The sequence below is a fragment of the Poromitra crassiceps genome (assembly GCF_964638095.1).
Source record: "Poromitra crassiceps genome assembly, chromosome: 10".
NCBI classification, from domain to species: Eukaryota; Metazoa; Chordata; class Actinopteri; order Beryciformes; family Melamphaidae; genus Poromitra; species Poromitra crassiceps.
In genome coordinates, this window is record NC_139631.1 from 30,642,443 (window position 1) to 30,665,754 (window position 23,312).

Genomic DNA, 23,312 nt, shown 5'->3' on the forward strand with positions numbered 1-23,312 from the left:
TTCAGCATTTATCAACAGGACACGCAGACAAACTACATTGTGCGCAGGCGCAGAATCGGTCCAGAGTCCTCGAGACCATCGTCCAGACTCCATGACCCATGGGTCCAGACAGAATTTGTGAATTCTTTCTGGACCGTGGAATTCTCTTTCCCTGTAGTACACGTGTATATGATGTACAGAATATAAATAGACAATAGATTTTTGTTTGTGGTGTTCACCCCCCCCCCCCCCCCCCCCCAATATATAAAAAAACGACTAAACACAAATAAATGGGAAAATGGGCCGTTGCATCAGATGGTGGACCCTGGGACAAAATCTTGTCAAATGGGGGTTCGTGGTATCAGTATCAGTTTAGGGGTCCTTGACATGAAAAGGTTTGAGAACCACTGCCTGAGAAAATATGCTACTGGACTTCCAGGCTAGTGATATCAACCTGTTCCCAAGGTTGGGCATCCTATGAGGGTAGAAGTCAGATTAAGACTATGTACAATCATTTCATAATTAATTGCTTGGATATCCCTCCAGGGAGCATCCATGTTATCAAGAGCCTGATACTGGATCTGCCCCCAGCTATTCTAGTCAGTTGATAATCACATTATGTCAAATGGACTTGGCTATAATAAAGATGGCTCAAAGTGGAATAGTGTGGAAGGCCAGCAGAAGTATGTGCAATGTGTCTTCAGGGTCTTATAGAAGCAAAGGTTAAGGTTGCAATTCAGTATTATCAGTCAATATTGAAGCTTCTCTGAATGAGATGGCTGTTGTATAAATGTGCAGCATGTTCTACACACAAATCATGGATCAGGTTAATCATTTTATTCAGAATTCAGGTTTGAAATTCTTTATTACTTTGCACCTAAATTGTACTTTATTCCATTTGACAAAGACAAACAGAGCTATACAGTGAACCTTTTGTATTTTTTCTTTTTTCAACAGATCGCCAAAAATCTCCTACAATCTTTATTCGAGCCCCTTGAAAGAAATAAACAAAAACAATACAAATCAATGAAATTCACAAAAATAAAAGTGCATTTTGTTTTGACTCCTGTGACACATTATACATGTATATAATGCTGCTGTCGTGGAAAAACCTCATAACTCCAATTTGGGTGACTTTCATGCGTTTACTTGAACTGGAGAGCTCATGGTCCTTTATTTAGGTACTAGGGCAGGTTTCATCGACCCAGGGCTCATGAAAGCCATGATAGAAAACTTTCAAAAATGCAAATCTGTAAATAAGGCTGTTCTTATAAATTCCGGAAAAGTGGATTTCTTGAAGATACAAGGTTTTGATCACACAGCAGCTGTAATTCCCCTGAGCAGTCTCCTGTCTGGCGTGCCAGTAAGTTCAAGAAACGTACTTGATTATCGTATTTCTTCTAATGCTATGAGAAAGGCAATAGGGTTCTTCTGAACAACATTTTTGTGGCCTTGCACCATAGTCTTGCACAATAGCTATGAAGACAGTGTGGGGAAAGTGAGAAACAGATTATTGGTGATTATTGGTTAGTCGTTTGTTAGTATCAGTCACTTTTTGAAGGTTCTTGCATATTATGCAGCACCCTCATATAATGCGTGATAACCAATTCAGCTGTACCAACTGTAGAGATGCACAGACTGGATTTACAGACTGGATTTTTTTTAAGCCACAATGTTAATTTAATAGATTTTGTTTAAACAGAAAATTTGGCAATACTGATCCATACCATTTTGTAATACGGAGTATGATTTTTTTTTTTTTCACATATCAAATTTGAGAAATAAAAACAAACATAAAACAACATTGGGCAAGTTGAGGAGTTAATGTGAACAGTGAAAATATTAAATACTTTGGATGGATGTTAGTCAAAAGACAGCTTCTCAGCTCTTGTATGGTGACGTTTCTCCACTAGCTTGAAACAAAGGCTGATCATACTGATCATATCTTGAATAGATATTTCAACATTGGTCAGCGGCTAATTGATTGGAGCATCCTTAGTGAAGTGCTACCAGCGTGTACTGTCCTGATGCAATGTGTGTGAGAGAGTGGAATGGGATAAGGGTACCACAACATTAGGCAGGTTTATGTACGTATAACATTAACTGAGGCTCTCGTGTTCTTGAGTCAGAGAACAAAGAAATAACCATCTTCAAAAAGCTGCAAAACAAAAACGAGATCAAGTGTCTCATGACTTGAGGACGTTACCCAGAGCCCTGAGGAGGCGATAATCACGACAGTAGCATGACACCACCCTATATGGAGAGACCATTAGAAGTGGTGTTTATATTGGTGGCATTGCTAGTGAGTGGGAATCAATTCTCCAACTTCTCTAAAGGAGGAGTGAAACATGTTAACTTACATAAATATGATCCAGTGGACCAAGAAGTTTCATGCCCTGATTCAATGGCTTAAATTGTCATCCAAAGGTGTTTAAAAGAAAAGAAATAAAATAAAATATAAAATTGTGCTATAATCAACTTGCTTGCTCCAGAACATATTGGCAGCATGTGACTGAAGCATAGGGTAGTACAGAAACAGCAGAAAGGGCTGCTGTATGTTTGAAGTATTTTCCCAAGCCAGCACCAAAGACAAGTTCCATAAAATAATGCCTGCAAACCAAGTGCTTCACAAATTCTCCTTTTTAACAAGCATTTATAGAACCAGCCTTGCATCACAGGAGAGAGAATACATTTCAATTCATACAATAATTCAGAATCGGTAACTCCAGCTAGGCAATTACCTTGACTAACTTCAGAGTGAACCAGATTTAACAGTTTAACATTACAAGTTGATTAAAATGCCTTTCCCATTTAGGCCTACAGGGGCCTATTCTTTCACAGCGAGCAAAATGATTCATAAACACAACCATGGCACACAGATGGAACTTTAAAGATCCAAACTCCTTTCAAAACTAACCCCGAAGCATCCAGATAAGTTCCATATAACAATTACAGTAAGCCAAATTAAAAAAAAATAAACGTTCTAGTGCTTATGACTACAGAGGTACTGACAACTGAAAATACTTTTCTTTGGACATCCAACATTGGAAACAAGACTTCCATGATGCCACATAAACGTTCTCTAGCTTTCAACCCCGCTTTCAATACCCGCCGGAATGAACAAATTGTTCCACAGTCATATGACAAAAGATCGCCAAAGCAGGCAACCTTTGTTCTGCCTACAGATCAGTCCAAGATAGACAGCTAAAGAAACTACAGTGATCAGACTGTAATCCTATTGCCTTAATTCATACAAAAATAAACCAGCTATAGTGATTATTCTCCTCTTTTGCCAGGCACAGTACAAAACATCATAAAAAACTTCTACAAACAAAAACTAGTTCCAGAGGGTAAAGCGATCGACCAATCAGCGATAACACTACAGGCTCGGTAGGGAAGTCGGCAGCAGGACTATACTTTGGTGCCACGGACCATGAAAGAACGCCACTGAGCGTCCACAGCGGTACGTAAAGGCCCGGTTCTGAGCCAGCGTGCCTTCAATCACATTAGTTTGTTTTCCGCCATGCTTACCAGGCAGCTTCACTGCGACTATAACCTCAGACTGTAAGACTACATTTATTTTGCCACCATTAGTCTCCATTCTATTCCCTAAGCCTGCAAAGCGTGTGCATGCCAGGCTCGTGTACTGTACATTAAGGAAGTAGGGGGGTAAGTCAACTTGGCAACTTGACACAGAATCGGGGCAAAAGTGGAGTGTGGACAGCTTGTATTTGCAGTATTCCAGGCCAATACGAAAAACATAAATTTTGTGACAGAAGAATTATGAGAAAACAGTTGAAGTAAATCCCTACCCAAACGCGGTAGCTACAAAAACATATAAACACATGGTAGGTATGACATACAAATGAATCATGTCATGATGGCACCAAATAATAAAGAAAGAATAGAAAAAATAGCCAAATAAGTGTATTAAAAAAAACATGGTTTCCCTTTGGTTTGGGATGTAGTGGACAAGAGTTGCAGTATGGTAGCATTGATGAATGGAGTGCTCCTACCAGAGGAATCCCATAACACCGAATCCCAAAGTCTGGACTGAGAAGAACGGGACCCTGGGTCCTGCATATTTTTTTTGAGTGCACTTGGAAATGCACTTGTGTGGGCCTGGGCCTGCTGGGATGTATTATGCGATTGCAACTAGGTTTGTTGCTGACAGAGTGCATCAGCCTGTCACATTATATGCAATACTAAAATAAGCAAGGGCAGATTTCCGCAGTCAAGACAAGGGGATTCAGCCTAAGATAGCCATTAAAACAGATCGTGTGTTTTTTTTTAGGTTTGTATCAGAGCGGTGGGGGGCTTAAGTGGAAACTGGGATCTGAGCGGTTCATTGAATTGCTAGTTCAGTTTGTCCTGGAATATGTACAGGTTGTTGGTGGTGGCCACGGCGATGATGTTGTCCAGGGGATGCCAGGCCGTGTGGAGGATCTTCTTGTTAAAGTCCAGACTGTCTACACTGATCTCATCCTTTTTGCGCTTCCCACCTGTGCACACTTTGCGAGGTTTCAGGACGGACCGCGGCTTGCTGTTCTCCCGCGACGCCTCCAGGGTCATGTCCTGCCGGTAGCCCCGGTCGAACATCCGGAAGAAGTTGTTGTAGGAGCCGGTCATCACGACGCTGCGGACGGAAAAAACAAGGTAGGAGTGTGAGGTGCGCTGCGTGAGCAACATCAGTCAAAAACAATGAGCAGAATCATTCTGGCATTACGAGCAGATGGACCTCTCTGCCTCCCACTCTGACGGAGGGCAGCCTCGCGCTCTGCGAGGAGCAGATAACGACAGTATTTGATAAGGGCCCATGTTGCTGCTGGCTTGAGTGGCATCAAATGGGAGGAGGACAACCCAAATCATCTTGGCAGCATCATGTCGTGCTTTTTGCAGGTCTCCGACTCTTGAGGCATTGCAATGGCATGACGAAGAAAATGATGACGCGTCACAAATGCATGCTTGGTGTTGCTTTTACAATAGACCAAATCAGCGGGATGTTTACATTTACTTCCGGGTACCCCTGAGGTCCACACATTATAATGGCGGTGGACGGCACAAACTGACGTGTTGAAGACAAAAACAGACAAAGAAGACAAAAATGGTTCGTCCGTGTTGTGTTGTTGTTTAATATCATTCATAACAACACTTTCACTAACGTTAGTGGAGACCAGACTAGTTAATTTACCTGTTGGACCAGACCAGAGTAGACTTGAAGCTAAATTAAATTAACGTGGCGTCAGTAGCTCTGTCTGTAACGTTAACGAGTCTGCAAAAAAACAGCGAGTTTGACAGACAAACAAACGTTATTAGCTAGCTAAAGGCCATGGCACACCAATCAAACATTCTCAAACAAACACCAACAAACACCAACAGACAATTGTCTGTGAATGTTGGCAGATGTTGGAGATTGTTTGAAAGCATGGCACACCGACCAAACATATTCAGCACAACAGTCCCAAACATGTAAAAAAGAAACACCAGAAAAATAGAAACTGCACTGTGTTAAGGCCATGGCACACCAATCAAACATTCTCCAACAAACACCAACAAACAAGAACAGACAATTGTCTGTGAATGTTGGCAGATGTTGGAGATTGTTTGAAAGCATGGCACACCGACCAAACATATTCAGCACAACAGTTGTTCTAATTTCAGCCAAATGGTGGCGGTAATGCAACAATAACTATGCCAACTGCCGTAAAACCACAAAGAAGAAGAAGCTGACCAAATGCGATTAGCGTTTATGGTGGATTTGCGATTGTGATTGCGATATAATAAACAAGAGGTATCTAGGGATGTGCCGGCATGAGTTTTTTGATGGTATGATTGGACAAAAATGCCACGGTTTCACGTATCACAGACTAAAATACATGAAATATGTTACAATTTAAAATATATTAAAACTAAATAAATAAAACAATTTGAAATAAAATTATCATTACAAAAAAATAAAACATTTTGAGACATTTGCCTGTCCCACACATGTAAAAAAGAAACACCAGAAAAATATAAACTGCACTGTGTTACAGGCAGCACATAGAAGATGGCTCAGACTGGCAAAGTTAGTTACATGTCTGTCGAATAATACAATGATACACCCGTTTATTTATTTTGTAGCGACAGATGGCCTTAAACGCCACACTCACGTCACGCTTCTTGAGAGAGGGAGGTAACGTGCTTCTTTCTGCAGACTTTATCAAGGGACCATGAAGGCATCATGTGACAGGCTAGCTAGGAGCCTGGGAGGTGCTGCTGCTGGCAGCCGACAGTGTTTTCTCTGCTATCAACATTGTTAATCTGGTTATATTCTTCATCACAGCGGGTCATTACCCACTGTGCACTTAATCGCGCACTAGTTCTGCATAAGCACCTGCAGCTCTCTCCTTATTTTACTGACGTTCACTAATCACACGGCTGTTTACATGCGTTTCTGAACGGCTAGCTAGTTATGTTATGTTCTCTCTCTGCCTCTCGGTAAGATATAATGACGTAACCTGCGCATAACATTACTTATTTGCGGGAGTGCATGGGATAAGTCTCCCGCTAGTGTTGATGCCCAGTGTGATGGCACATGGCAGAGAAACGTGTGTTTGCTGCGTCGCGTGTAACGTTAGTAGAGGAGGCTCTGACCAGACGACCGCGAACAGCGAACACCGAACAAGCACGGATTGAACATGTTGAATCCGGGCGAACATCACCGAACATCGTCGAACACGAACAGACAAGGACAGACAGCTATGGCACACCAAACGAACATTTGTCTTTGTTCGTGTTTGTTCGTGTTTGTTTGTGTTTGTTTGAGAATGTTCGTTTGGTGTGCCATGGGCTTTACAGCACATAGAAGATGGCTCAGACTGACAAAGTTAGTTATACATCTGTCGAGTAATACAATGATACACCCAGTTTATTTATTTTGTAGCGACAGATGGCCATAAACGCCACACTCACGTGACGCTTCTTGAGAGAGAGGTGAGGTAACTGCATCTTTCTGCAGACTTTATCGAGGGACCTTGAAGGCGTCATGTGACAGGCAACGCTAGTTAAAGCCTGGAGGTCCTGCTGATGGCCGCTGCAACAGTGTTTTCTCTGCTATCAACCTGGTTAATCTCGCTATATTCTTCACCACAGCGGGTCATTACCCACTGTGCACTTAATCGTGCACTAGTTCTGCATAAGCACCTGCAGCTCTCTCCTTATTTTACTGACGTTCTCAGTGATCACACGGCTGTTTACATGTGTTTCTGAACGGCTAGCTAGTTATTAGCATAGCTCGCTGTTAGCCGTCATGGATGTTCTCTCTCTCCCTCATTATGTAACCTTGCTGCGCATAACATTACTTATTTGCGGGAGTGCATGGGAGAAGTCTCCCGCTAGTGTTGTTGATGCCCAGTGTGATGGCACATGGTTGGCAGAGAAACGTATGTTTGCTGCGTCGCGTGTAACGTTAATTTAGAGGAGGCTCTGCCTCTGACCAAACTGACCAGACAACCGCATGCATTAGGCGCGCATGCGTGAGCTCCGTTTCCATGGATACGCGACTGAAAACATGGGAAGTTACCAGACAACAGCGAACAGCGAACAACGCCGGATTGAACAAGTCGAATCCTGGCAAACATGACAGAACATCGCCGAACACGAACAGACAAGGACAGACAGCTATGGCACACCAAACGAACATTTGTCTTTGTTCGTGTTTGTTTGTGTTTGTTTGTGTTTGTTTGAGAATGTTCGTTTGGTGTGCCATGGGCTTAACACTACATAAAACAAACACAGAAGAAAGGCTAGATACGTCGGACAAGCATGTTTACCAACCGTTTAACCATTTAAATTGAAAGTAGTCGGCCGAAAACAACGAGAGGGTTTGACAGCATTTATTTGACAACACGCACATTTAAACCTGCCGCCTTCCCCAAGTGGTACCCGGAAGTAAATTTGTTTACATGGTGACGTCACGGTGATTTGGTCTATAGTGACCACTACCAAAGTAACAACCCTTCTCCAAATGAGACCTATAAACTCTGTTGGTACATGTTAGAGCAGTGAGTCTCAAACTTTTCCCTGATTTCTGAATCCAAGTACCCCCTTGGCTTTACCCGACTACCAAAAAAAAATCTTAGAAAAGTGCAAGAGAAAACAATAGCATATGATATGATAGCATATGATGCAATGAATGAATGATAACCCAGTTTTGCAAGAATATATAGTGAAAGAGTTGCAATTGGTGCCTCCTGAGCAGATGTATTTTAACATTGTATTTATTTCCCTAGGGGTACGCGTAGCCCAGTTTGGGAAGCAGTGTATTAGAGAAAAGGTGCCAACCCACCTGTCGTTCCCATTCCAACAGCACTCAAACTTGTCAAAGATGCAGTCGTTCTCATAGAGTGAGCACAGCTTACTCCGGAGATATTCATGCACCTGTTAGGAGAAAGTCATGCCGTCATTACAGAGTCAGCAATTATACAGGGGTGAAAACATCACATAACAAAATGACCTGAATCTTTTAGTTGTGGCTTTTGTAAAACACCTCCCCCTTGTGGAGGACCAACGGGCTGATTTTGGGCAAATTGATCAGCAGGAACTTGCATCTGAAGCAACGAAATGTATTTAAAGTTAAGATTAAGAGACAATGAACTAGAGACAGTCCAGGAATACACATATCTGGGAATTGTTTTGGACCCTCAGTTAAGGTTTGACAAAACATCAAAAAGGTTGGTAGAACTATTAGGGCTACTCTCCACATCTTTAGGCAAATTAGCTTACCATTTCATACAGCTCTATCCTTCAGGCATGCCATTTCTCCCCCTCCTTGCTCATATTGCATAATTTCCTTGTCTCAGGCACCAGCCTCCGCCATTAATCCACTAACATCCCTTAACAACCAAGCTATTAAAGCTCTGGCCAAGAAACCACAGAGAAACCACATCACTGTAGTATTCTAAAAAATATATCATTTTCTCAGTTTTGATAACCTCATTAATTGCTCTAACCTTACACTTACATTGAAGTGTCTTCACCATCTAGCGCCACCCATTTTCACCACCTTTATAACTAGACTACATTATATTGCCACTAACACCCGAAACACGTCAGTAGAAACTGCAGAGTTAAGACACTGATCAAGACTTGCTTTGCACAAACTGCATCCTCAATTAAAGGCACAACCCTCTGGAAATCCCTACCTGCAAGCTTGAAGCAGATTCAGGACTTTAAAACGCTTTGCAACACAACCAAGTCCCGGTTCAGAACAGTAATCATGACACCTAGTTATTTGTGTATCGCATTCATGTGAAAAATGTGTTGCATTTTGTTTTATATGTCCCGCCTTCGTTTTATATGGTAAAATGTGTGATTTGTTCTGTTCTGTTGTATTTGTCTTGTGCCTTGTTATTCAAGGGCCTGGTGTTGGAACTTAGCTTTGGCTATATACACATGTACAGTGTATCGGACGTTGCTTCTGCAATTGTTTTTCTGTTAATTGTCCCTTACAAATAAACAATTAAAATGTGAACAAATACAGACCTGGTACGTCTCTACTGGCCGGGTCTCCATGTTGAGATCCCAGATTTTGACAGAAAGGTAATCGCGGGTCATCATGTAGCGTCCACTGTGGCTGAACTTGACATCAGAGATGGATGAGATGATTTCGGAGAAGAACGAGCGGTTGTTTGGATCCTCTGGCTCTTCAAACACTGAGAAACGACAAGGATGTGTCACATGTCCTCAATACACTCTTGCCACGAACGGCCTTGGACAGGTTGGAATTGTTCTAAGGCTGTGCTTAGGCCCGTCACAATAATCAATCGATCGACTTATAAGACATTATGGGCATGACCTCAATAGTTGCCCATTGTGTTTGCCTGCTTGTTTACATAAGAAAATATCCCCAAAATCCCAAATCAAACATCCCCTTTCCCTTAATCTAACCACATTATCGCAACTCGGCAGTCGGGCGCCTCACGTGCGGGCACAGAGCGCAGACTAGATCAACTTACTTTTGGAGTGCTGGTCGCACAGCGCCGATGCCCTCATGTCACACAGGCGGATGGTGCCCTTGCTACTGCTGTAGACAAAGGTGTTGCATTGGTTGGGGTGGAACTCCGCTGCCGTGATCACCTCCGTCAACTCCTCCATATTAGCTGGCTTTATGTCAACAATGTCTGAAGAAGTGAGGGAGGTCAAGGGGCTAACGTCAAAACGTTTTCCCACTCTTTAGCTGGGGAACCACAGCAATTCTTCTAAGAGAACAAGACATATTTTGAAGTTTCTCATGATCAAGCTGGTATTAAGATAGCAGCCGTCGTCACTTCAGAAAAAGAAGTTGACGTGGCTCATAAAGCCTAATGAACTAATGATGTTCAATAGTATGTTTAATTCGGTATACGCTATTTGCACCTAACAGAATGTTATTATGTTTAAAGTATGTTCATGCCACTATGGGCAGTGAATACGCCACTGTCTGTGGCGTGTCTTACTGCTTTATTGCTTGTTGCCTCTTGTTTTTTATTTATATATCTTTTATTTTTTGCACTATGTTGTAACGGAGCCTACAGCACAAGAATTTCACACGTGATACTTGTACTACGGAGTGACAATAAAAATCTTGAATCTTGAACAATGTCTGCATGGAAATCAGAGAACAATCAAAAGGATACTAAAGCTGCGATCAGTGATCTCCAGATGCCATAGGTTAATGCGAAGGTCATCTGCAGACAGGTAGGTCTCATAATCACTGTTGACTGAGATGGAGTTGATATGGTAGGTGTGAGCGTTGGCAAACACTCGTCTGGGGCTGGCCTCCACCATCAGGTCCATGGGCCTGAACACTGGCACCTGAGGAGAGGGGCGGGTTTAGTGTCAAGAGAAAGAGTAGATATTTCCGTAGTCATCCATCACAGACTTCTGTGATTGTGAATTTGAAATCGGGAGTCACCCCCCCCCCCCCACCCCACCAAGTACCATAAATGCCAATGAATTTATCTTTGTGGCACTGGTGCAGAGAGAGACAACAATTTGTATGTATCACAATGCTTACTGATAATGGTACAAGAACAGGATCTGACAGAGCAAGACAGACAGTGGAGTAGGGATGCAACGCTTTGCGATTCTGATGGTGCAATTAGTGAGACAAATGTATGGCCATGTTTTTGATTATTATGCAGCAATTATTTATCTTTACAACAGGATGGGGATAATCAAATGAGCATTTTATCATTTATGGTTTTAGAGTTTTTCAAGAACATTTCGGTCACACACCCACAGGCACACACACACACACACACACACACCACATTTAAATACGGTGGGGAAAAGTATGAGAATGCGCAAATGGGAAGTGAATGATTGCACTCAACTTCTGACGGCTGAGACAAACAATTGGAGGACACACGATGAGAATAAACAATGGAATCATTTAACTTTGGACAAGATTACACCTGTTTAGGTTGAGACTTTAAAATGCAAAGTAATAATGGATGCTGCAACTGAATACGTTCCTGCTTTGTTGACGCTGGCTTATGGTGCATTGAAAGGCTTAAGCTTAATTTATACTTATTAGAAAGTGTCGCTCAGCACATGGTCGCAGACGAAAAAGAAAGTGTGGCTCAAATTGTTGCATTTATACTTCAGTGAACGTTCGCCTCGGTTCAACGGTCACGTGACACTCGCTATAAGTGCAGACAGCCAAGAGAAGAGAGGGAATGCACAGTGAAACCACGTCGGAGGCAAGATGAAACGTACTTGTCTACAGCTGCATATAAACGACACAATCACACAACTCACCACCTCTCTCTCTGGGAAATTGGTCACGATGTTCTTTGTGATTTTCACGAAGTCATACATCAAGGACAGGCTGATAAAAATAGCGGGGACACGTTCATTCATTTCAATTGAGCGAAAACCAAAACAAGGAAGTCAAGCGCGCGTGCCGTCTACATAGTCAATCAGACTTACGCAACACTATGTGACGTAGTCAGCGACACTAGAAATTGCACTAGGTAGCAGACACTGCTCGTCATGTCGACTCAAGTCCTCATTTCCGTCGGCGACGGTTTCAAAAGTGTCACCAGACCAAGCATAAATTGGGCTTTATGGTACATTGAAAGGCTTAGCCCTCGTTCACACAGGACGCCGAACATAAGCAGAACTGAAGCTTGAAACAGGCACAAGCTGAACGTACGCCACTGTTCACACAAGACACCTTCTCTTTTCCTCTCAGCGCCAATATTGACTTCATGCCTCACAGCTTCAGCGTCACACTTGGAAATTCTGCGTCAGGCCTGAGTGATTGCTTCGGCGTGAGCGTGGCTTCAGCACGGCGTCAGCGTGGCACGCGCGCGGGTGGTGTGAACGGCTTCGCCTGTTAAGGATGCCAAAATGAAACTTGTGGGTACAGCGTAGGTACAGCTTCGGTTGAGCGTTGCTTCGGCGTGCTGTGTGAACGGGGGCTTATGGTAGCCTGGTAAACCAGCCCGTCACGTGAACTCACATTTCATTTGGCTCTCCGTGAGGGTCTGGCCCCGGCGCCATGGGGGAGGGTTTAGCAGGGGCGGGAGCATGGGCGGGCGTAGTTGCCTTGACAGACAACTCCTTCAGCCAATCAGCGTCGGATCCAGTCAAACCCAAATCCACACGGGAGAATGGCAAAAACATATTTTCCGCCGTGAATCTCTGCGGTTGCGGCGATACTCCTGTACTTGTTTAATTGTTGTTATTGTGTCTATTTCTGCAATAACTGCACTTTATGCTGTTTAAACTAGACAAACGCTGACATGACTCCACGAGACTATCAGGCAAGGAGGCGGCCATTACTGTTTTGTTAGTGCAGTGCTAGTGGCGTTCCTGATTGGCCAACTTGCGCTGTCAATCACAGCGGAGTCGCTGATTGGCTCTTCCGCTCTTCCGCTTCTGCTAAACCCTCCCCATGGCGCCGGGGCCAGACCGTCACGGAGAGCCAAATGAAATGTGAGTTCACGTGACGGGCTGGTTTACCAGGCTAGGCTTATGGTACAATGAAAGCCCAACTTTTAATTCACTGCTACTTCGTTGAATGTAAGCAGCAATTGTATATTCAATCCCCTACTAGCTTTTCAGTTTCATTAAGCAAACTGCCACCAAACTAAACATATCTCAACTTGTTTTTATTACCTTGACTTGATCGTGCACAGATGATCGTGATCTGGAAGATGCTGGTGCAAGTTAAATGCGTCTGCGCCATCGGCATCGACTGTTCATTGGCATGTTTAGCAAATTGGATATTGTGTTTTCTTCAACCCTGGGCATTTTTAAGGTATGGAAAATGCTGATTTAAGGTACTTTTTTGGTGGCTATGACTGGGTTGTTGTCTCCTCCTCTCTGTCAGCTAATGTAGCCCCCATACAAACCCCCCAAACAACGGGATACTCAAGTTTTGCCGGCCACAATCTCATTTGAACACAAGGCTTCTAAAATGCTTACGGTTTGAAATCTGTTGCATTTTAAATAGCGGTTCATCACACTTCTTCGCTGCATCCATAGAGTTGACCATTACACATATAATTCTACGTGTATGTATGTTCAACATCACTGGTACTGTAATACAGTTTGTGTGAGGAGGATGTAGTGTGGATATGTCCCGTTTCTACACACCCGTAGTGTTGTGACAGTGTTGGGATCTCTAAAGCGGCCATCTTCTTCCTTCAAATTGTAGCCCTCTGGTCTCTTGTCTCGTTCGCTGATTTTCCACAGCTTTATGGTTTTGTCTGCCAACGAGAAACAGCAGAGATCATCATGGCAAACTTGTGTTGGCTGACAGATGAAGAGGGGTGAATATAATTATCATCACTTGACTGCCCACTGGTGCCCCAGAGGGCAGTCAGACAGGTTTGAGCCGAAAATAGCTTAAATGCCAACAAGTCACAATGACGCCAGTATGTCTCTTGAACTAGAACACAATATTTTACTAACCATTCGTGGACAACAGGAACTGCGCTGCGTTCTTCTGGGGCAACCACCGAATCTTGTTGATCTTCTCCTCAATCTCGAGGCTTTTCAGGTAGTCAAACTCGGGCTCGTGGCTCTGGAAGGTGCTGTAAACATTGTACTCTCCACGGCACTGTGGCTGATTCTTACTCTGAACAATGATAAGAGCACAGACTCACAGTCACATCATGGCACAGAATACACAGTTATGGATTAGTCTACATGAAAGCTAATGGAGAGCCGCAGGAATGAGTCCGGAAGTATACTTCCGGGTTCTTGAGAGGAAAAGTCTATGAGATTTAACATGAGGGTTTCGCGTCAATGCATAAAATAAGGTCTGTGGTTAACAAACGTTTATGGGAACGCAAATCTGGGTTCAGCGTGATCATCTTCACAAACGTGAATGACTTTCATGACTTTTGGAACGTAAACGTGTTTGTTTTTACAAGATTTTTAGAAGATGCTTCAAAAATGCATACAAGTTATTCAGGTTTGTGAAGAGTATCATGCTGAACCCAAATTCGCGTTCCCATAAACTTGTGTTAACCACAGACCTTATTTTATGGATTTAAGTGAAATCCCCATTCTAAAACCCCATAGACTTTTCCACTGAAGAACCAAATGGCGGCGATTTCTGGATAAAGCCTGCAAAAATACATCATCCCTGCTGGTACTCTATACTCGAGTCCAGAATGAGTTGAAGCCTGATGAGTCACAGCAACGTACCTCTGGCTCCTGCTGAAAGATGACCACACGACCCCCCTTGTCCCCGGTGGCTAGCAGCTCCCCAGAGTGGTTGAATTCAACAGTGGAGATGATGTCAGCTGTCAAAGAGGTATTGCAATTAGATTATCTTAAAGTGGTTTTCTTTCTTTTCTCTGGCATGTAGGCCAGCTAGCACATGCTCTCATTCTCTGCTTGCCTGCAATGAATCCGTATTGCACTATGGAGCCTATTCTGTCCAATTGATATGACTGAAGTTCATGTACACACACCAATAGGATATATATTTGTCTTTTTGATTATTATTTTTTGTCTCAAGTGATTATTGGTTTTGTCTTGTGTGTTGCGTCTTGAGTTTAGTGAGTACGGTAAGTTTTTGACTTCCTTAAATTATTCTGACAAAGATTCTTATGACTTTCAAACCACTTAGTCGTGTTATGTTAGGCTTGAAATGAATCATGATATATCACTTTGGTAGAATACTGTCACGTTTTTGAAACAATACTGCTACAGGAGATCATAAATGGTCACCACCACTCGCGTTTGTTTGGAAAATGTAGTCTACAAATTTTGTGTGTTTTGCAATTATTGATTTTAAACACTGGAGGAAAGTTGAGTTCTAATGTTGACAGTTTAATCCAATTGCTACAAGTGAAAAGTAGGGATGCACTATTATATATCGAAATCAAACCAATAAATTATCGTCCAATAATGGGAAATGTATCTTTATCGGCTATTATCGGTATTGGCTATATAGCCAAAATATATTGGCTAATAATATCTATACAATACAAGTTGTTTACGAGGAAACTCCTTTGGATACCTGCTAGGGCTGTGCAATAAAATCGATACGGCAATATATATCGCAATACTTTTTTCCGTAATACTGTATCGATATTTCAGAAAAATATTGTGATGTATCGCCATATCGATTTTTTTGCACATCCGTGTGTTCAGTGACACAATAAGAATACTTTTTATTTCAGTGCATTCAGTAAGACACTCAACACTCAGTAGTTTTTACAAAATTTGTCCACTAAGTTGTCAATATAAAGTGATGTACATATTATTACACTACCTGGGGGTGGTACACAGGCAGCGTGTTGTATTTTTAGCTCCATTTTAAAAATTTCAGTAAATTATGTACAGTATTGCAATATAATCACAATATGTATTGTATCGCAATGTATCGTGATACAATCGTATCGTGACCCATGTATCGTGATACTTATCGTACCGTGAGGTCCTTGCCGATACCAGCCCTAATACCTGGCCTGCATAATTACGCAATAAGCCCCAAGAGGGCGTGGTTTCACGGCGTGCCTTAAAAACCTCTTAGTTGTTGTAAATCACCGTAAATCACAGCCTCACTGGCTTATTGCTTTTATAAAACAGTTACTACATATAGCCTACCTGCTAAGGTTTGAGCAACAAATAAATGCAATACCGATAACAAATTATCGTTCTATCGTTCATTATCGTTCTTCCACCAAGCAATGTAGTCCTTAAAGAGCCCCTCCAGTCAGAAAAGCAGAGAAAGGAGTGCGTCTTTGGTAGGCCGAGTAGTACAATGTCAAGGTGCTCTTTGGTCAGGGGTAGAGTTGAGACTAAAAAGGCTCTCTTATAGGTGAAAAAAGTTTAAAAGCCTTTATTGTATGGCTAATGCATAGTAGCAAGAATAAAAAATGCACCGACGCATTGCGCCACACAGGCCTTCATCAGGGTGACAAACAGGGATAAACTGCAACACAAACATATTTAAGGTGTGGCAGGAAAAATGCCAACATAGTTCATCTGCATAATGAACTATGTTGTATGTTACACCTACTTGGTTACTTCTTTTTAGTCTCAACCCCCTCCTCCAGTCAGTTCAATGTTCTATGAGCGCCTGCTAGTCGCACGTCATCTGTGCTACACACTAAAGAGCAAATTATGCTCGAGCGAAATCGACGGCGCTGACTGCGCCGAGGGGGTCGCCGCAGCTGGGCGTCCTATCAGCGCAGCTCGCCGTAGGGGGCGTGCAGCTCCTCGAAAATGTCACTCAGCGCCGTCTAGCGCCGTCAACTCTTTGTTGTGAGGAATGAGGAAATGCCATTTCCTCATTTAACGTGCCTGTCCCTCATCTAGCAAAGCCTTCTGCAGGCTCACCGGAATGAGTTTTGAAATGGAGGGACAATAAAATGCTCCCCCACCGACATGATTGCAAGTTGTTGATAAATGACACGATAACGTTTTGGACGTGTTTTGGACGAGTTACGTTCGAGTATGCACAGTCTCGCTGTTGCCGCTCGGCGGCGGCAAGGCTCCAAGTCGTGGCTGCGCAAAACCATGCCGGGCGCTTAAGGAGATACGCCCAGAAAAACAGTGCAAGTTTCACAGGAAACAGTATTCCCTCCATAACTTAGCTGCAAGGATAGCCACATTATTGCTGAGATATCAACAACCAGACTACGGATTTAAAAGCTGATCTGCCCCATAGGAAGTGTGTGACTCGAAATGGTTAACAAGCTCATGTTTTGGTCACCTAGTGGCGTTTTGAGGCTGACGAATGTCACAGGTGTGTGTTTATAGAGTATTTTACAATGTATTTGAATGTGGCTCAGCCAATCACAATCAAGCACGGGGATTTATCGGTTTTATTAAATTCCATAGAGGCCAGTGAGTCTATGCCTTTTTTCAGTGTTTTATGTGCAGACTAAGCAGCAGCCATAAAAGCCTTTATTTTTCTATAGACTGATGTGCTTTACTACTAATAATCACCAGATGCCCCACAATACGATATAACCATGATACAGTTAAGTCACGATACGATAGTATTGCGATATGCTAGGATTGCGATATTGCAATATATTGTTTGTGATCTATTACCTTTTTTCAACTGCAAATGATGTCCCCCAAAGGAAAAAACCTTGTGATCAACATGTTTTATCTAACGAGATAAAGTTTCCAGTCTGTTCATCTCACTTCAATCATTTTTATTGCAGTAAAATGGGATTGTCAAGCAGACAAACTGACCAACACTGCCATAAAACCATGTCATAAATGTTGCATGCACTTGATATTTTGTATAATAAAATATCATGATACTTGGCATTAGATACGATACATTGTCCACAAAATATCGCGATACTATGCTGTATCGATTCCCCCCCTACTAATAATAACCTGTATTAAATGCATTGACATGTCTGATTTGACAGATTATGTCAAATATTAACCAATTGTGCACTGATTTCTCCTGATGACAGCTTTGATAACCTGAAGTCTAATGTAAGTGAAACAGTCTACTACTCGCCTTTAGCAGCAGGAGAAAAGATAACTTGCCATCTGCAGCTATTCAGCATTATCGCTTCTCCAAGACGAGCGTTCTCATCAGATCCCACAATGCAACAATCGATCCTTTATCAGAAGCTGGCACAAATGTGAGCTAGTGCTATCCTTAATATAGGCGAGGCGAACAGGAGTTGTTCTGCTTCTTATTACACAGCAAAATTGCCTGATACGACCTGACTCCATACACTCTGTCATACAAGACAAAGGGTGCAAAATAAGTGTTTGTGTGTGTGTGTCTGGGGGGGTGGGGGGTTGGGGTGAATGAAAGGATTTTTGCAGGAGTCAAACAAAACTACTGCACAATTGGTAGTGGCGATTATTTCTATGTATTGCTTTGTGTATTGACACAATAAGGAGAGGCTCACATTTATGCTCGTTCTCAGGCAAAGCTTACTGTAAACAGCCATGCAGTCCTTCACACACAAATAAGTCCACCACGTACTGTAAACAGACGCGTTTCAGCCCCTTGTGAATATACTCATTGGACAATGGGACAAGGGGCGGTGGCCACTCCCTCCTTGGAAAAAGTATTCCCGTTCATATGGAGAGATTTTTTTTTATGGAATCACCTCTCCTGATCATGGGTACTTCTTTCACATTTTCTTTGTGTTATGCATCACCATGACCTGTGTGAACATTGGCTAACGTATACAATTACAACAAGTTCTATCATAGGCTTTGACGTCTCAATGTCAAGACGGTTATTTGAAACATAACAGTGCAGCAGGCACCGCAAGGCAAGTTTCATTGTTATTCCACCTGCTAGGTAAAACTAGGAGGCTCACTTGCTTTGGTTTTGTATAAAAGTATTTGAGTACCAGTATGTAATGCCTAAATACAACCACACAAACTGATCAACATGCTCAACCAAATAAGTACACAGGTTTGAGAACTTCATACTCGTCTGCGGATGGTCCTTTCCCTGGAAAAGTGCAAAACTGGCAATGATCAATCAATTCTGATTTTAATTTCTCTTCCAAAACTATTTACATTATGTCAGGCAAACCATTCAAATACTGACCTCACCTGGAGGACATTCCAACTCTAAGGAATTTTACAAATATAGATTTTGCCGTTTACTACAATAATGCCAACCAGCTGCTCTGTGCTGAACACAATCCACACATTTCACCTGTTTAGGATAACGTTAGGCCCAATGAACTAACCGCCAGCATGTGCCAGACCACTGACTCGTTTCACTCAATCAAAAGTGGTGAATGCCAAATATCTGACCACCTGCTGTCACCGAGACACCACTGAGACCCATATTGATATGACGGCCTACATGAGTCCAAACATAACGTTAATGGGTTTCGCAGAGTAAAACGTTACAATCCCGCTGCCAGCCCAACCTGCCCAGGATGCAAATCATCAGACAATGGATGCTGCTAGCAATTGATCAATGACCACCACGGACTTACCTTCAGCCACATCGTCATCTATCGCTCCTTTGACTTGAGAGAAGCACCACTGCACATCATTGCTCCCACCACCGGCTCCTGCACGAAACACAGACCCGTTTGAAACACCACCAGACAAGTTTGCACGCGTTAGCTTGGAGCTAACGTTAACTCGGCTCAGTTATTAATATGAGAACATGGCCACATCGGACTTCATACAAATGATAAATTGTCACTACTAGTGTAGCAAATCCCCTAGTCCCGGAAATGGGTTGGGTGTGTTGAGATATCCGCGCGGGACACACTTTACAAGTTACTGTCAGTGACACACAAGCATATTGCTATTAGCCTAGCTTGCTAGGTCGCTATAGCTAGCGTTAGCTATGGCATCGTTAGCCACAACAGCAAAGACAACCCTATCGTCTGTGTGTTAAACAGGGCAAGTTATGCACTGTTGTACTGAAAAATACCTAAGCCACATACTCCACATCAGGCTTTGCTTTGCACTTTTAGGTTACCTGCCATGGTGAGCGACTCAGAGAGAGGGGATCTCTGCAGCGGGCTTGGGCCCTGGGCTGGAGCTGTGCTGACTTGGGCTGGTTGGGTGGTTCTGACCGAGGAGCAGTGGAGGAATGAAGCTGTGAGTGCTGGTTAGTAACTCGGAAGACCTTACAAGTCCTCGACACAAGCCAGACAGGTAGCACGAAATAGCTTTCAACCAAATGAAGTAAATCGCAAATCCTAGTAAGGGTTTCTAGACTTTGTACTCTACTTTGATATTTCCCTCGCCTCTGCCTCTCCCTGCATTACACTTTCAAAATGGCGCAACGCGGGCGGCGTTCAGCAAGCATCAACCAGGGAGCACAGTTGGATGCACAGTGCGATTTTAACCAATTAGACTGACACCTGACGCGACGGGTCCCCTCCTTCAGCAGGCGAAGTGTTGATTCATTTATAGTGCGTTTGTTTTTCTACAAAGAAACATCCAAGACCTTTAGAAAACCGACAAATGGCTGAACTCCGCCCATCCGGATTACTTTTCACTGGAATCGAACTCACCCACACAGGGTCTGTTCAGTCCACAGACAAATTTGGTGAACTTGTTTTTGAAATCGAGCGTTCCTGTTAAAAGTTGTCTTGTTCAGTGTGAATTAAATTCCTCATTATCGTGAGTCGTGATGCACTGTGGTAGGCTATATTCAATAAGCCATGGGATAAACATAGTATCCTAACTATAAACTAATTTAACAGACTGACTGAAACAATGGCATCAATTAGGCTACCTACAACAGACACTATAAACACCTACAGAAATATTTCTGAATGGGGTACAAAATGGAAAATGAGATTTAAAAAAAAGCACAATAATCAAGAACAACTCAAGAACAAGAACCATTTTTGGAGAAGAGGTGGTGAAAAACCCACAAGGTGGTGAAAACCCAATAGGGAGTCTCCATGATAATAATGGTGGACAACTTTATCCACAAGATGGCAATATTGAACTACCGGTCCATATGCAGTCTGGTGGTTCAAAATCATTGCTCATCATCAGGAACTCTCTTAGATCTCATTTTTGAACTGGTGAGGGACAAAAGACAAGAGAGTGGGTGTTCTCTCTCTCTCTCTCTCTCTCTCTCTCTCTCTCTCTCTCTCTCTCTCTCTCTCTCTCTCTCTCTCGCTCTGTCTCTCTCTGTCTCTCTGTCTCTCTCTCTCTCTCTCACACACACACACACACACACACACACACACACACACACACACACACACAATTTGTTGGAAGTTTAGCAGTCAGTAGATGTGTACAATGACACCTGTCAGAGTTGATATTTTTGTAACGCTAAAATGAAACAATTAAACTCTTAGTAGGTTTGAGTTAGAATAGGCTAAACACAAGCATGTATGTCTTTTGTACAATTTCTACAATTCACAAGGGACTATTGTTTCATGATCATTTTAAAGGACCTGGAAAATTACTTTTACAGTGGTCTTTACCTGGTATGCTCTGATCTGATGCAACTACCCTTTGAGCTATCTTGGGCTCCTTTGTAGACACATGGCTTGGACGGAAAAAGAATGAGAGCAGCAGGTATCATTAGGGCTTTTCACACTACACTTTAGCCAGGGTTAAGTCAGTCTCTTAGCCTGGGGCTAAGAGAGCTGTTAGCCCAGGGCTAAGAAAGCGTTCACACTTGCACAATCCTGGCCCATTCCAAAGTGGGCTAACCCCCGACTTCAGCCCCAGCTAGCTGGCCCTGCTCTGGAGTGGGTCGGAGATAACCCCGACTTTCCATCTCAACACACAGGGCTAAAAGTTGCCAGTGTGGAACGGGGCTAAGTTAGCCCCAGGCTATTTTAGCCCTACTCTTAGCCCAGGGCTTAGATAGCCCCGGATTAAGAGTGTGAAAAGCCCATTTGTTGGAGAGATCAAGCAGACGCCTCCCATCACAGATGTTTCATTGAATTGAAAAGACCCACTCCAGAAGGCTCAAGAAAGAGGAAACTCTGGCATCCCAGAGTGAGGTATCTTTTTGGATATCAAATTGTCTGCTGTGTAGCCGCTTACAGTAAATCATAACAAAGTAGTTAGCTGTATTAAGAAATTGCAATAATACAGCTGGCATGATGGTTTCCCTGCCAGCTTGATGGCTATTTGTGCCATAAAACTCAACAAGCTCTGCTTAATCATCATTTAGCTCTTAGTGAAGTGGCCGTGCTCCTATACGCTTCAACATCTCTTAACTCTCTCCATGTCTGTGTGTCGTTCACAAGTTTTTGTCACACATTATGTTTGGATGGCAACTTTTTCTATGCTGTAATCACAGCCACACTGTCTGTGTCTCCTCTTAATGGAGGAGCTAAGAAGAATGTCACAGACTCCTGTGCCCTCAGCCAATCTTGGAACAAGACCTTATTAATTAACATATTGAGCCGTTCCATTTTCAAAAGGTCACACTACCCTTCTCAATTCAAGGATTTGTGCATAACTTCTATTTTGGGGTCAAGTCAGTTCTCTGTTTGAAATTCACAGAGTGGGGCTATGACACAGTGTGTTTCAATTTTCAAAGTATTTGTGTGTGGAACATCTTTAGAGCCGGATAAGCTTTCCGCGCCGCACACTTTTAATCATCATGAGACTGATTTTATTCTCCTCCTGCCGTTGTATTGTTTTCTGTCGGACTCTTAATCACGTCTGATACATTAGCGTAGATAAACTTATTGTGGCTCGTGTGAGAAATGACAGACCTCTGTGTACACTGACCCTGAGTCAGCTTCCGGCTGCTTACTCGCTGTCTCTAAATGGATTAAGTTGTCAGTTGGACAGCCCATCTGAGATTTTTAATATCCAGCCTGAGGTATATCAAGCGACCGTCTGCCAAATGGTATCAGAGGGATTTACTGCACTTTTATTGCAACTTTCTCTCTCCCCCCCTTTCTATCTAAGATATGGCCATGGCCCTCCGTGGTTTCTTGGGAGTGTTTTCACTTGTATATTAATAACACACTGAACAGAGCAAATAAAAACGTATTCCATGAAGACCGGTGCAAATGTTACACTTCATAATGCCCATATAACACACTTATGCAGCAGGTGCGAAGCAGCGAGATTGAGACCGTTGTCACATTTGACCCTTTGCCTTGATTGGTACCCTGCTGCGCTTTACCTCTTGGATGCTGTTGACATTAAAAAGGCCAAGTATGAAATCAAATGGAAAATGAGCACATGCTCATTAGAAGATGAAATGTCAAGTGTCTTTTTATGTGGATTCATACAGGCCAGCTTGTTGTTAGATCAGCTATCCGTTTGATCAAAGCTGCAGGGTCTCTTGTTAGTCTGCGAATGAAAAGTCAGATGAAGCGGAGATGGTGAAAAACGAAGACCGGAGCCTCCTCAGGACTTAATGGATTCAGAAAGAC

The 23,312-nt window shown here is 42.8% G+C and overlaps 1 protein-coding gene across 1 annotated transcript; it reads right to left on the reverse strand.

Annotated features, from left to right (window-relative positions):
* Window positions 1-825: 825 nt before the first annotated feature.
* ppp2r2aa (protein phosphatase 2, regulatory subunit B, alpha a) lies at window positions 826-20,186 on the reverse strand. Its single transcript, XM_083643931.1, has 10 exons — window positions 19,916-20,186; window positions 19,419-19,496; window positions 14,668-14,765; window positions 13,927-14,092; window positions 13,609-13,721; window positions 10,638-10,815; window positions 9,978-10,142; window positions 9,505-9,674; window positions 8,309-8,400; window positions 826-4,615 (listed from the first exon to the last, which is right to left on the reverse strand). Exons 1-10 carry the CDS (start codon window positions 19,920-19,922, stop codon window positions 4,336-4,338), a joined length of 1,347 nt encoding a protein of 448 aa, XP_083500057.1. The 5' UTR covers window positions 19,923-20,186; the 3' UTR covers window positions 826-4,335.
* Window positions 20,187-23,312: the final 3,126 nt, after the last annotated feature.

Bases quoted from the DNA above. Each gene is read 5' to 3' on its own strand.
- ppp2r2aa (XM_083643931.1), bottom strand. The intron at 13,722-13,926 runs GTTAGTAAAATA...TCTCGTTGGCAG, and splicing joins GTTCCTGTTGTCCACGAATG to ACAAAACCATAAAGCTGTGG. The intron at 10,143-10,637 runs GTATCCTTTTGA...TCACTTCTTCAG, and splicing joins GATCACTGATCGCAGCTTTA to ACATTGTTGACATAAAGCCA.